Raw genomic sequence first — 13,141 nt, forward strand, 5'->3', positions numbered from 1 at the left:
TCCTGCTGGTAATAGCTTATCTAAAGTGATCACTCTCCTTACAATGTGTATGATAATCAAGCTGGGCCATTTCCAGCGTAAATCCAGGTTTTCTCCCCCCCACCCCTTTTTTTTTCAACACACACAAACCCACTCTCCTGTTGGTAATAGCTTATCTAAAGTGATCACTCTCCTTACAATGTGTATGATAATCAAGGTGGGCCATTTCCAGCACAAATAACAAGAATGTCTGAAGAAGGGGGGGGGTAGGAAAAAACAAGGGGAAATAGGTTACCTTGCATAATGACTTAGCCTCTCCCAGTCTCTATTCAAGCCTAAGTTAATTGTATCCAATTTGCAAATGAATTCCAATTCAACACTCTCTCACTGGAGTCTGGTTTTGAAGTTTTTCTGTTGTAATATCACAACTTTCATGTCTGTAATCGCGTGACCAGAGAGATTGAAGTGTTCTCCGACTGGTTTATGAATGTTATAATTCTTGACATCTGATTTGTGTCCATTTATTCTTTTACGTAGAGACTGTCCAGTTTGACCAATGTACATGGCAGAGGGGCATTGCTGGCACATGATGGCATATATCACATTGGTGGATGTGCAGGTGAACGAGCCTCTGATAGTGTGGCTGGTGTTATTAGGCCCTGTGATGGTGTCCCCTGACTAGATATGTGGGCACAGTTGGCAACAGGCTTTGTTGCAAGGATAGGTTCCTGGGTTAGTGGTTCTGGTGTGTGGTATGTGGTTGCTGGTGAGTATTCGCTTCAGGTTGGGGGGCTGTCTGTAGGCAAGGACTGGCCTGTCTCCCAAGATGTGTGAGAGTGTTGGGTCATCCTTCAGGATAGGTTGTAGATCCTTGATAATGCATTGGAGGGGTTTTAGTTGGGGGCTGAAGGTGACGGCTAGTGGCATTCTGTTATTTTCTTTGTTAGGCCTGTCCTGTAGTAGGTGACTTCTGGGAACTCTTCTGGCTCTGTCAATCTCTTTCTTCACTTCAGCAGGTGGGTCTTGTAGTTGTAAGAATGCTTGATAGAGATCTTGTAGGTGTTTGTCTCTGTCTGAGGGGTTGGAGCAAATGCGGTTGTATCGCAGAGCTTGGTTGTAGACGATGGATCGTGTGGTGTGGTCAGGGTGAAAGCTGGAGGCATGTAGGTAGGAATAGCGGTCAGTAGGTTTCCGGTATAGGGTGGTGTTTATGTGACCATCGTTTATTAGCACTGTAGTGTCCAGGAAGTGGATCTCTTGTGTGGACTGGACCAGGCTGAGGTTGTATAAGTAGGGGCATAGCGAGCAGATTGAGGGACGTGATCGTTCCCCTCTATTCGACATTGGTGAGGCCTCATCTGGAGTACTGTGTCCAGTTTTGGGCCCCACACTTCAAGAAGGATGTGGATAAATTGGAGAGAGTCCAGCGAAGGGCAACAAAAATGATTAGGGGACTGGAACACATGAGTTATGAGGAGAGGCTGAGGGAGCTGGGATTGTTTAGCCTGCAGAAGAGAAGAATGAGGGGGGATTTGATAGCTGCTTTCAACTACCTGAAAGGGGGTTCCAAAGAGGATGGCTCTAGACTGTTCTCAATGGTAGCAGATGACAGAACGAGGAGTAATGGTCTCAAGTTGCAGTGGGGGAGGTTTAGATTGGATATTAGGAAAAACTTTTTCACTAAGAGGGTGGTGAAACACTGGAATGCGTGACCTAGGGAGGTGGTAGAATCTCCTTCCTTAGAGGTTTTTAAGGTCAGGCTTGACAAAGCCCTGGCTGGGATGATTTAACTGGGAATTGGTCCTGCTTTGAGCAGGGGTTTGGACTAGATGACCTTCTGGGGTCCCTTCCAACCCTGATATTCTATGATTCTATGATTCTATGATGGTGGGATGGAAATAGTTGAAATCATGGTGGAATTCCTCAAGGGCTTCTTTTCCATGGGTCCAGATGATGAAGATGTCATCAATATAGCGCAAGTAGAGTAGGGGCGTTAGGGGACGAGAGCTGAGGAAGCGTTGCTCTAAGTCAGCCATAAAAATGTTGGCATCCTGTGGGGCCATGCGGGTACCCATAGCAGTGCCACTTAATCGGCGTGAGCATCTGCTCTCTATTCTCTTCTGGCCCCTGCAACTCTCCTTAAGTGTTCAGCTTGTTCTGTGCTTTGTGCAAAGCCCAGGGATGGTCTAACAGAAGTGCACCCTGGGGTGGATGCACCCTGGCACTCAGAAAGGTGCACCTGGAGAGTCAGTAGCTGCACAGCTGGAAGGGTGGGACTGAGCCCATGGGAATGCGACTGTTTTCATCGGATGTGTAAAGCGAAGCAGGGTTTAGCTCGGCACTATGGAAACTATAGCTGTGTTCCTGTCCGCGTGTACATTGATAGATACATTGATAAATCCCTGATAGATAATGGGATAGAGAATTTGGCCAATAATATAGTCAATTAGAATAGAAAGGAGCTGCAGGTTTTTCTGCACTAGTCCTCTAGTCAGACTGTCTTCACTGAATTTGTGCACTGTTGATTTATGTTTAAACAGCATCGTTTTACAAACAATCAAACACACGCGCACACACGCATTCACACCCCCCCCAATCTTTTGAAGTCAACGTCCAGTTTTGCAAGTGAATTATGAGCACAAAATCGCAGGTGCAGATGTTCAAGTTCTAATTTACTGGATGGTCCTCCAGATCTGACCAGCTGAATGCTGAATATCTGAATTTCTACCTGCAAGGACAGAGAATGGATTGAGGGCCCTTTAAAAATAATACCCTGTGTGTATCCGGGTGTCTCTCTGGCATTTTGGGGGTTATAATGAGCTCCCACCCACCCTCAATTGTTCATGTGTCTCTTCCTTTGTTCTTAAGATATCATCCATAGAGCCCTTGCAGAAAAATCAGAACAGATGAGCTCTACATTTTTAATCTAAAAAAATATGCCAAACTCTCTTTTCTGCCCCCAAACTTGGCACACCCACCTCCTCTCTTCTTTGCCCATGCCCCTGATTTCCCTTGTGTCGCTGCCGTTCTGCAGCCATTTCTCCCAAACCCCTGGCAGGCGGACTCATGCACTTGGACTGGCGAATTTTGGTCGGGGCAGGGAGCAGGATTTAATGACCGAAGCGGGGGAAGGTGTATTACCCCCATTCTGCAGGTCACCCTAAGCAGCACTTTGGCCCCGGCCGAGCGGACCCAAGTGCCGGGTTCAGTGAAAATCCCGAAACCCAGCTGGAATGTTCTGTAGGAAAAGATTAGCCCAGCTCCCTTCAGAGGTCAGCTCCTGCCCCATCTGATTATGCAGGGTGGGGCAGGGCTGGACGGAGAGCTTATACCAGGCAGAGGGTACCTGGCAGCCTCTACCCCAAAAAGCTCACGGGCTACAGGTGATCAGACAAATAGACCATGGCTGGGGGGGGAGGAGACTGGGTGACAGAATAATAGGGCGTGCTCACTTCTTAGCCACTCAGGAGCCGCGGTGACATTAACTAATCACCGTAGGGGTCCGTTTTATTTCCAGCCGTGTATTGCGTATGCCGCCCACTGCACTAGAGATGCCAAAGATCTCTGGGGTTATCTTACCCCCGGCCTTGCCTACGCGGGAATGGCTCCTCCAGTGAATTGTAGGAGGGGAGAAGGGTCCAGGGGAAGAGGGGGGTCTCTGATGCAGTCGCTCACGGAATGGAAAGGCTGAAAAAGCCCTGCTGCTAGACACGTGGCTTTGCGAGACAAGGAGGCAAGGCCGGCTGGTGGGTGAATCTCAGGTCTTTGCGGGCAGTGCCACTCACATCATATGGGTCCCTGGTATGACACCCTCCCCCGCACCTCGTTTCCTTCAGCAAGAGGCAGAAATTCACGCTGGGTGCTGGCCGGGAGAAGCGGGAAGGCAGCTTGGCACCAGCCCACAGTGACGCCAGGCCCTGATGGGGCATGGACAGCATTCGCAGGAGCCGCCTGTGGGCTAGTGGAGAGGGATCCCACTGGCGAGGACGGGCGGGAGGCAGAGGGTGAAGGTTCCCGAGCCTCCTGGACTCGCTCACGCACTCAGACGAGGCCACGGTGCGGCCCTGCCGCCCGGGTGAAGGCAGGGTCAAGGCAAGGTCCCCCAGGCAGGCGGGGAGTAAGACAGCCAGGGAGGCAGGGAGCATGAGAACGGGGCGCCTCTGTTAGGGAAAGCAGGAACAATCCCAGGGCTCGTTGCCTTCTCCTCGGAGTGGGGGCTGCAAAGGTGGGGGGAAGGGATGCAGGCAAGAACTGGGTGTTTATACCCGGGGGGATTGGGGCCAAAGGGGGAGCCGGGCAGGGGGCAGAGGAGGAATGGGGTGAGTGTGGAAGGGGGTAGGAGACGGAAGCCTTGTGGGGCTGAAGCGGGAGGGCCCAGAGCTCTGGGAAGAGTCTCTGAGAAACCGCCTCCGGGGGGCAAAGGGGGACGGGTCTCTAAAGCCTGGAAACCGTGCGGCTGTCTGAGCAGGGTGACCGCATCCGGAGCTGGCAGGGCGCGGGGGGTCTAGGCGACGACTCTGCTGCCGTCTGGGGAACGAGCGCGCTGCAGGGCGGTTAGTCAGCTCTCTCCGAATGTGCCCGGCTTCTACATGTTGGGGGGCCAGATCCTGCAGCTGGTGTAAATGAGCGTTGCTCCACTGAGGTCAGTGTCACGCTGCTTTACGCCCACGGGGGAGCTGACGTCGCGGACATCGCCGATAGTCTGGGCGGGCGCGGGGCCCTGGAGGGCAGCTCGCCCGGCTTGCCGCGGGGGTGACCCAGGCCAGTGGCTGCTCAGCGGGTTCGTGGCTCGCAGGGTCCAAAGAGAGGGGCCTGGCGAGCATTGTCCTGCCCTGCACCGGCCGTGTCGGAAAGCCGCCTAGTTCTGTCGGGTTCCATCCCCTCCGGGCGTAGAGAGCACCGGCTCTGCCATCCTTCCTGCCACGCAGCGATGGGGTGGGAAGGATGGGAGGCTGTAGCAAGGTTTCTCCCCTCATCAGTGGGAGTTACCTTTGTTTGAGAGGATGGAGCTGGGCCACTGCAGATGGTTGCCCTGCGGCCGTCCCGCGGATTGCCAGGCAACGCATGTTCCTGCGGCAGCCGGCAGAACGGCCGCGACTTGGGCTCATGGTTCGACACAGTGGTGAGTTTCGGTTCTCGAGACGATCATTGCTGCCTCTTGGGGTTCAGAGAAGCCATCTCACTTCACCCCCAGCGTGCACCAGTGCACCCCAAGGGCCTGCCCATCCTTCCCCCTGCCGGTGCTCTCGGGACACACCGCAGCTACGCTAGACCAGACACTGAACCCAGCTGCTTCCAGAAATGGAACGAGGCCGTCCTGAGGCACCAGCCCTGTGGGCGTGACAGGCTGAGATCATCCTCAGCAATGCAGTGGGCAGAGATGGGGGAGTCTTTAACTGCCTGGCCAGATGGTGGCTCCTGTTTGCTTTTCTCACCTGCGGCTCGTAAGAGAGAGAAACTGGGGGTTGGAGATGCAGAGATGGGAGAGTCCATTTCACTGCGGGCCCAAGAGGGCAAATTCGGGGTAACCCCGGGAAGGTGGATACAAGGATTAGATCCAGCTCATACTTCTGTTGGTGAACATACTTGGAGATAAATGCCTCGAGGTTGGGGGACGAGGGTACGTCTAAACTCGAGCTGGGTCTGTCTCATTACACTGCCAGCTCCCGTGTAGACTAAGAAGTTCAGTTTGGCTGGATCTAAATTAAGGCGCCCCCTGTCTGAGAAGGCACCTCCCAAGCTGCCAGGCCGCAGCTGGGCTTTGCACCTTAAAAAGACACCAGGTTTTGTCTGCCATGGACACCTCGTGTGATTGATTTCTCCAGCCCATGCTGGGCGTGCAGCGGAAACCGTTCCCGCCTGGTGGAGTCACAGTCTCATCTTAGGAGTGAGCCAGTGTGCAGGGAGGTGGGACAGGGGTTACTTACGGCCAGTCATACAGTAACTCTGCTTAGCCAGCTGCATGTCTGGCGGGGGTGATTCAAAAGGATCTATTTTTAAATGATGACGAGGACTGACTTCTCATGGGCACAGTGGTGCCTGCAATGTGTAACAGGCACGAAGCGGTGTGTTGCACAAGACTCATGTAGGGAGGAATGACGGGGAAGACGATTCAGAGGGGGCCGGGGGCTGTGTCACACGTTGCATCTGTTTTGGCAACGCCCTATCTGGGTGGAGGTGGGGGGATTTCATTCATTGCTTGGCGTGGGATGATGGGGATGCAGTGGATTTCTCAGATCAGCTGTCGCGGCCGCGACGGGGTTATCAATTTGAAACGGGGTGACTGATATTCGGGCCCTGGCTGTGATCGGCCCCGATCCTGAGCTGCAGCCAAAGGGCACATGCACGCCGACCTCCCCGGGTCAGTTGCCAGCTTCACCCTTCCTTTCCTTTTGCCCCCCAGGTTCCAGGACCTATGTGGAGTCGGTGGCCCGCAAGGCGGCGACGGGGGGCGGGGGGACGCCCCAGAGCCCCCCAACTCCACAGGCCTACAGCACTGAGACACCAATGAGGAACGGGGCCTTCATGAACTCCTTCACCTCCCCCAGCCCCATCTCCACCAGCAGCCCCATTCACAGCATGGACGGGTAAGGAGAGCCGGGCACTGGGGACCGCTATAGTGCTGGGTTTAACTCCAGGAGTGCTTTGCCCTTCAGCCCTTCCTCACCTGAACACGCCCATCAATGACTTGGGTCACACGAATAAGGGCCGTGCTGTGGTCAGTTTGCAGCTGTGCATTCTCATGCTTCAGGGTGTCAGCTGTCACCACAGGGGTCAGGAAGTGTGTGTGTGTGTGTGTGTGTGTGTGTAGGTGGTTGTGTCCAGGGGTACATGGGGGTGTGGCGGGGAGAGTGTGTTTGGGGGGACAAGGGTGTGTGTGTGTGTGTAAGGTTTTTCCCGTGTGTATTCGAGAGGGTCTGCGGTTGTGTGGGTTTGAGGGGGGTTGTGTGCATGAATGAGGATGTGGTCGAAGAGAGGGTGGGTGTGTACAAGACAGTGTGGGGAGGGGGTGGGTGTAGCTGGTTGTGTGTAGGGGAAACAGGGGTGGATGTGTGGTTGCGTGTGCGCTTGGGAGGTGTGGGGTGTGTGCGCATGAGGGGTTTGCATGTGCACACGTGTCGGGGTATGTGGTGTGCACGCATGTAGGGTTGTGTGTGCAGGAGGGTGATTGGGAGGGCGTGTCCGCGGGTGTGATCGGGAAGGCGTGTCCACGGGTGTGATCTGGCGGCAGTGCAGCGTGGGGAGTGGGGATTGTCCGCTGGCTCAGCCCCCTCGCAGCTCGCGCCCCGGGCTTGCTGTTGCTCCTGGCTGTTCCCTGCCGGATGGAGCTGCGGGGACTGGGTGCTGCAGGGGGCCATCCTGCGTCTGAAAGGCTGCTCCTGTCACCCTGTGTCACGGAGTCCCCGGGCGATGCTCTGGAACTGCTCCCTACGAAGCCAGGCAGGACTCTGGGGCAGTCTCCTCTCTGGGAGCAGCCTGGCTGCAGGACACACAGCTCACCCAGCTTCCACCTTCCTGGGTCTGACCTCGGAGCATCCAGCATCCTCTGCCCCTCCGTGTGCTTCCCACAGCGAGTCCGCCCAGGCAGGGTCCTGGGGAAGCCAGAGGGTCCTGCCCCCAACTCCGCAGTCAGACGTGACTCTCAGCCAGCCAGTAACACAGAAGGTTTATTAGACGACAGGAACATGGTCTAACACAGAGCTTGTAGGTGCAGAGAACAGGACCCCTCAGCTGGGTCCATTGTAGGGGGCAGTGAGCCAGACAACCACGTCTGCCCTTCACTCCATGTCCCCAGCCAGCCCCCAACTGATAGTCCTGCCAGCCCCCCCTCCTCTGGGCTTTGTCCCTTTCCCGGGCCAGGAGGTCACCGGATTCCTTTGTTCTCCAACCCTTTAGCTCTCACCTGGCAGGGGGAAGGGCCCAGGCCATCGGTGGCCAGGAAACAGGGCGTCGGCCATTCTGTGTCCAGACCCCTGCACATACCTGCCCTCTAGGGCTCTGCAACGATCATACACCCTTATCCCACCCCCTAGATACTTAAGAACTGCATAGGGGAAACTGAGGCACCCCCACATTATTCAGAGGAAACATTAAGAACAGTCCCGCTTCGTCACACCCTGGCCCTAGCTAACCCCTTCCTCTCCTCTCCCAGTGGGCTGGGATAGACACTTCTCATGCCCAGTGGGTGGGCAGGGCCCCAGCGAGCCCTCGGACCCCAGCAACCCCCATTCTGGGAGTAGGAGGACTCACAGCCCTTCCTTCCCTTCGCCCGCCATGCACAGAGCCCCTTTCTGACTTACCCTGATTAGTCCAAAGGCCCCCTGTCGGGCGGTGCTGAGCCCCAAGGCCTCCCTCCGAAGCCAGTGAGCTCTGGGGGTGCCCAGCACCAAGCCATTGTACAGGATCAGGTCCCAAACGACTGACCGACTCCTGAGAAAAGTCCCCTGGAGCGGCTGCTCCTGCACGCCTGGTGTTCCCCCTGAGAGCCTGCTGGGCTCATTGCGAACCATGTGGGGCTGCATGGTTTTGACCGAGGACACGCTCAGGTGCGTGGCTGCAATGGTGGGTTGGTCACTGCTCAGGCCCGGCTGACCAATCAGTTGGTGTTCAGTGCCCCAGGCATCAGGGGAACCCAGGACACAAAAACCTAAGGCCCTGACCACCAGCCATTTTAATCCGGCCCTCTAGCTCCCACTGGGGAGCGAGGTCTGGGGCTTGCCCTGCTCTGCGCGGCTCCCAGAAGCAGCAGCATGTCCCCCCTTCGGCTCCTATGCGTAGGGGCAGCCAGAGGGCTTCGTGCGCTGCCCCCACCCCAAGCACCACCCCTGCAGCTCCTATTGGCTAGGAACCGTGGCCAATGGGAGCTGCAGGGGCGGCGCCTGCGGACGGGGCAGCGCGCAGAGCCGTCTGGCTGCGCCTCCGCATTGGAGCCGGAGGCGGGACATGCCGCTGCTTCCAGGAGCTGCTTGAGGAGGTAAGCGCAGCCCGGAGCCTGCACTCCTGATCCCCTCCTGCACCCCAACCCACAGCCCCAGCCCTGATCCCTCTCCCTCCCTCTGAACCCCTTGGCCTAGCCCGGAGCACCCTCCTACACCCCAAACCCCTCATCCCCAACCCACCCCAGAACCTGCACCCCCTGCCAGAGCCCTCACCCCCTCCCATGCCCGAACCCCCTGCCCCAGCCCAGAGTCCCCTCCCACACCCTGAATCCCTCATTTCTGGCCCCACCCCAGAGCCTGTGCCTCCAGCCGGAGCCCTCATCCCCTCCCGCACTCCAACCCCAATTTCGTGAGCATTCATGGCCCGCCATACAATGTCCATGCCCTGATGTGGCCCTTGGGCCAAACGTTTGCCCACTCCTGCCCTAGTTCCTTCTGCAGTTCGGTCATCCCTGCTGAGCTGCATGGTATTATGAATTTCTTCGGAAGGTGTCACCATGACCAGGGCATCTGGGCATCAGTCCCATCACGTATAGACTCAGAGAAGAGCAGCCCCCTCTGCTCTCTCTTCCCTCCACGGGCTGAGCTGTTTGCCGACCGGAGACAGAGTCAAAGAGCAGGGGTACGTAGGCATCGGCTTCCCTGCCGGAAGCATCCTGCCCTTGTAGGGGAAGGTTCAGTAGACAGAGGGGCAGGATGGCTGCATTTCAGTGTTGTGTCTAGCTGTCGATCGTTTGTTTCAGCATGATCCAGTAGACAGGGCTGGGGGGAATGGAAGTCAGGAGAACTGGGTCACTGTGTCACCTGGCCAGGTCACTTGGCTGCTCCGTGCCTCAGTTTCCCTATCTGTGCTATCGCTAGAAGGAAACACACTCTCCTTTGAGGATCTGGGCCTGAGCTCTCTAGATGCTTTCAAAGCTATTCAGACATCTAACGCCCTCTGACATCAGTGGAAGTTAGGGACCTGAATCTTCGGGGACCTGGTTCTGACTTGTACTATCGTGATGTATTTGTCTAATACTCTGCAGGATCCTTTGGGTTGTAAAGTTCCTCCTGTTGCCTCAAGATGGCACAGTGCTGCTGGGTTGGGCAGGGGCAGACCTGGGCTTTCAGGCTAGATACAGAGGAACAAAGTTTCAAAGCTTCCCACCTAGGCTGCTGTGCTGGCAAATGGCTGCTTTGCGCCTACCTGTGTTTCCAGCCAGCCGGTGGGTATTCCAGAAGGCAGGTCTGGTGTGGGCACGCACCGACAGCAGTTTGCAGCCAGATGCTAAGCTGGGACGCTGGAAAATGGGGCCTTGGCACAAGCACCTGGGGCCCGACGGAGCCAATTCCACAGCAAAGGGAGGGTGATCTTGTGGCTCGGACACTGAAGTGGGGCTTGGGAGGTCTGGGTTTGATTCCTGGCTCTGCCACAGATTTCCTGGGTGGCCTTGGGCAAGTCACTCACACCCAGATCCTCAACGGTATTGACGCACTTAACTCCCACTGAAATCAATGGGACTTTAAGGATCTGGGTCTTGCTTTCCCAGTGCCTCAGGTGTGGTGTGGTGACTGACCTACACGAGTTGCCCTGAGGGTACGGTGATGTGCACCAGAGGGAGGCCAATAACTAACTCAGGCAGCAGTGAGCCTGGCATGGAGCAGTGCGAGCTGAGCTTGTCCCTTGCCTTTCCCAGGGTGTCGATCCGCAGCTACCCGTCGGAGAGCAGTGGCCACAGCACCGCCATGCCCCCGCGGCCCTCGGCCGAGTCCAGCTCCCGGGCGCCGTCGGCACACAGCAGCTACCAAAACGCCTCGCCGGTGTCCTTCAGCCAGGGGGGCCCCGCGGGCTCCCTCTACGTGAGCCCCGAGTACCCTGATGACCGAGCCGGCGCGCAGCAAGACGCCCACACGAGGTCGCAGCCCCAGGTCAGCGTGGTGGGTGTTCACGTCCTGCCGGGGAGCCCCCACACCCTTCACAGGACGGTGGCCACCAACACGCCGCCGAGCCCCGGCTTCGGGCGAAGAGCACTCAATCCTGGCATGGCAGCCGCTCCCGGGAGCCCCGGCCTGGGCAGGCACCCCATGGGCACCCACCTGGCTGGGACCCCGGGCAGCCCGAGCCTCGGTAGGCACCAGGCCGCGAAGGGAGGCGGTGCACCCGGCATGGCCGGCAGCCCCAGCATGGACAGGCACATCATGTACGGCTATTCCACCCCGGAGGAGCAGCCCCACACGCTGTCCCGGCAGAGCAGCGCCTCGGGGTACCAGCCCCCCTCCACTCCGTCGTTCCCCATGTCCCCGGCCTACTATCCCGGCTTGAGCAGCCCGCAGTCCTCCTCCCCGGACTCCGCCACCTACCGGCAGGGCAGCCCCCCGCCGCAGCCGGTGCTGCCCGAGAAGAGGAGGATGTCGGCCGGGGAGCGGTCCAACAGCCTGCCTAACTACGCCACGGTGAATGGCAAGATGTCCTCGCCCGTCTCCAGCGGCATGTCCAGCCCCATCGGCGGGAGCAGCGTGGCGTACCCGCACACACTGCCCGACTTCTCCAAGCTCTCGCTGCCAGGTAAGGGCTCGCCCATCGCGGCGCGGGAACCCTAGAGCGTGGGGCAGGTGCCTGGGGGCAGGCCGGAGGGGGTGGGGGTGGGGGGGCCTATGGTGCTGGAAGACACGTTCTCTCCAAAGGCCAAGTGCTCTCCAGCTAGACGGCGCTGTCCTTCACAGCCTGCTTCAGAGCGGACTCCCCTGAGGGCTTCTCCCCCCACCAGAGGGCCTCCCCTGAATGATCAAATGGATCTTGGGCTTTCCCCTCCTTTGCACCTGCCATTAGCAATGGGTCGGACCCTGGGTATAAATCCCAAGGTCCTGGCTCAGTTCTCACCCAGTCCTCACTCGGGCCGCGCTCCCGTTAGCTGGGGAAGTACATTAGGGTTGGGACCCGGCAGGGTATCTGATGTACTTAGGGTCCTGGCCAGCCCCTCAGCGCACTGCTCGCTCTCTTAAGATTACGTGCTGCGATCCGCAGAATGGGCGCGCTCCACTGTTATCCCCGGGCATCTGCACAGCACCCTCCTCCAGAGGCTAGATTATTTCCTGCTCGCTGCGCTCCTTTAGGCTTTCCCCTGAGGGCCGCTATTACTCTGGTCCCAGCGCTACTGTCCTGCCTACCGCTGCTCTGTGATTCTGTCCTCCGCAATACAACCTCCTGCAGGCACGTGCCCTACAGTTCACAGAGCCGCTGGGAATGGTAGGGGTTGCGTATCTGCTTTGCTTCCTACGTCAGGAGACATATATATAGGAGTCACCGCTGGTGCCCAGGTCCACCCCCTCTTTTCCTTCTTCTAAAATTAGCGGTCAGAATCAAAACAGGAAAATACAGAGCTAGCATCAAAGGAAGAACCACCACACAGTTGATGTCAAAAACACAACAGCTTGCAGGCCGTGAGGTCAAAGCAACTCGGTCGGATATAGTCCTTTGCCCTGCCGCCTGCGGGGCAGAGCTGAATCCAGCACTCTCTGGGGAAGGCTTTTGTAAAGGGGCACCGTCTGCTTCATCATACTCGGTCTGAAAGGATTCGAACTGCGCCTGTCACAGGTGACCCCTCAACTGGTGTTGCCCAGTGTAGCTCCCCGGAAATCAGTGCAGCTAAGAGCTGGTCTTGTGGATTTATACGGCCAGCACGGCGCGCCCTAGGTCATAAGCCGTCCGGTCTCGGTATGTCTGACAGGTTAGGCCAGGGGGGGCCAACCAGGGCTCCGGAGTTGCATGCGGCTCTTCAGAAGTTAACCTGCGGCTCCTTGCATAGGTGCCGACTCCGGGGCTGGAGCGACAGGTGCCAACTTTCCAATGTGCCGGAGGAGGGGGGGTGCGCTCACTGCTCAACCCCTGTCCTGACAGGGGCCTGTTTTCACCTCCCAGGAGGTGTTTCAGTAGTGGCGGGTTGGGGGGAACCCGGGCCTGCCCTCGACTCCGGGTTCCGGCCCAGGGACCCGAATGGCAACAGCTGTCGGCAGCTGACCTTTCACTGCCAGAGTTGCTACATTTCCCTGGGCCTCTTCCCCACAGCTCTCCTGCTTCTCTCTCTTAACGCCTTCTTCACCCTTACCTTAGGGCTCCTTTTCCAGTGGCTTGAAGTTGTCTTCACTACCCAGCCCTTCAGCCGCACTACCTCTCCTCTGGCCCCCTGGCTTTTTTTGGCCTGACCGGAGTGAGCCCTTTTATAGTATCAGAGGAGCCTTAA

General features: G+C 57.5%; 1 protein-coding gene across 12 annotated transcripts in view; it reads left to right on the top strand.

Annotated features, from left to right (window-relative positions):
• Positions 1-13,141, top strand: part of TNS1 (tensin 1) — a 288,617-nt gene that overhangs the window by 253,822 nt on the left and 21,654 nt on the right. For all 12 annotated transcript variants that reach the window (XM_075117712.1, XM_075117713.1, XM_075117715.1 and 9 more), the window contains 2 exons: positions 6,383-6,566; positions 10,598-11,466. In XM_075117712.1, the coding sequence (XP_074973813.1) occupies positions 6,383-6,566; positions 10,598-11,466 (1,053 nt within the window). The remainder of the gene's footprint in view (positions 1-6,382; positions 6,567-10,597; positions 11,467-13,141) is intronic.

This window comes from Caretta caretta, chromosome 11, assembly GCF_965140235.1.
Source record: "Caretta caretta isolate rCarCar2 chromosome 11, rCarCar1.hap1, whole genome shotgun sequence".
Classification (NCBI taxonomy): Eukaryota; Metazoa; Chordata; order Testudines; family Cheloniidae; genus Caretta; species Caretta caretta.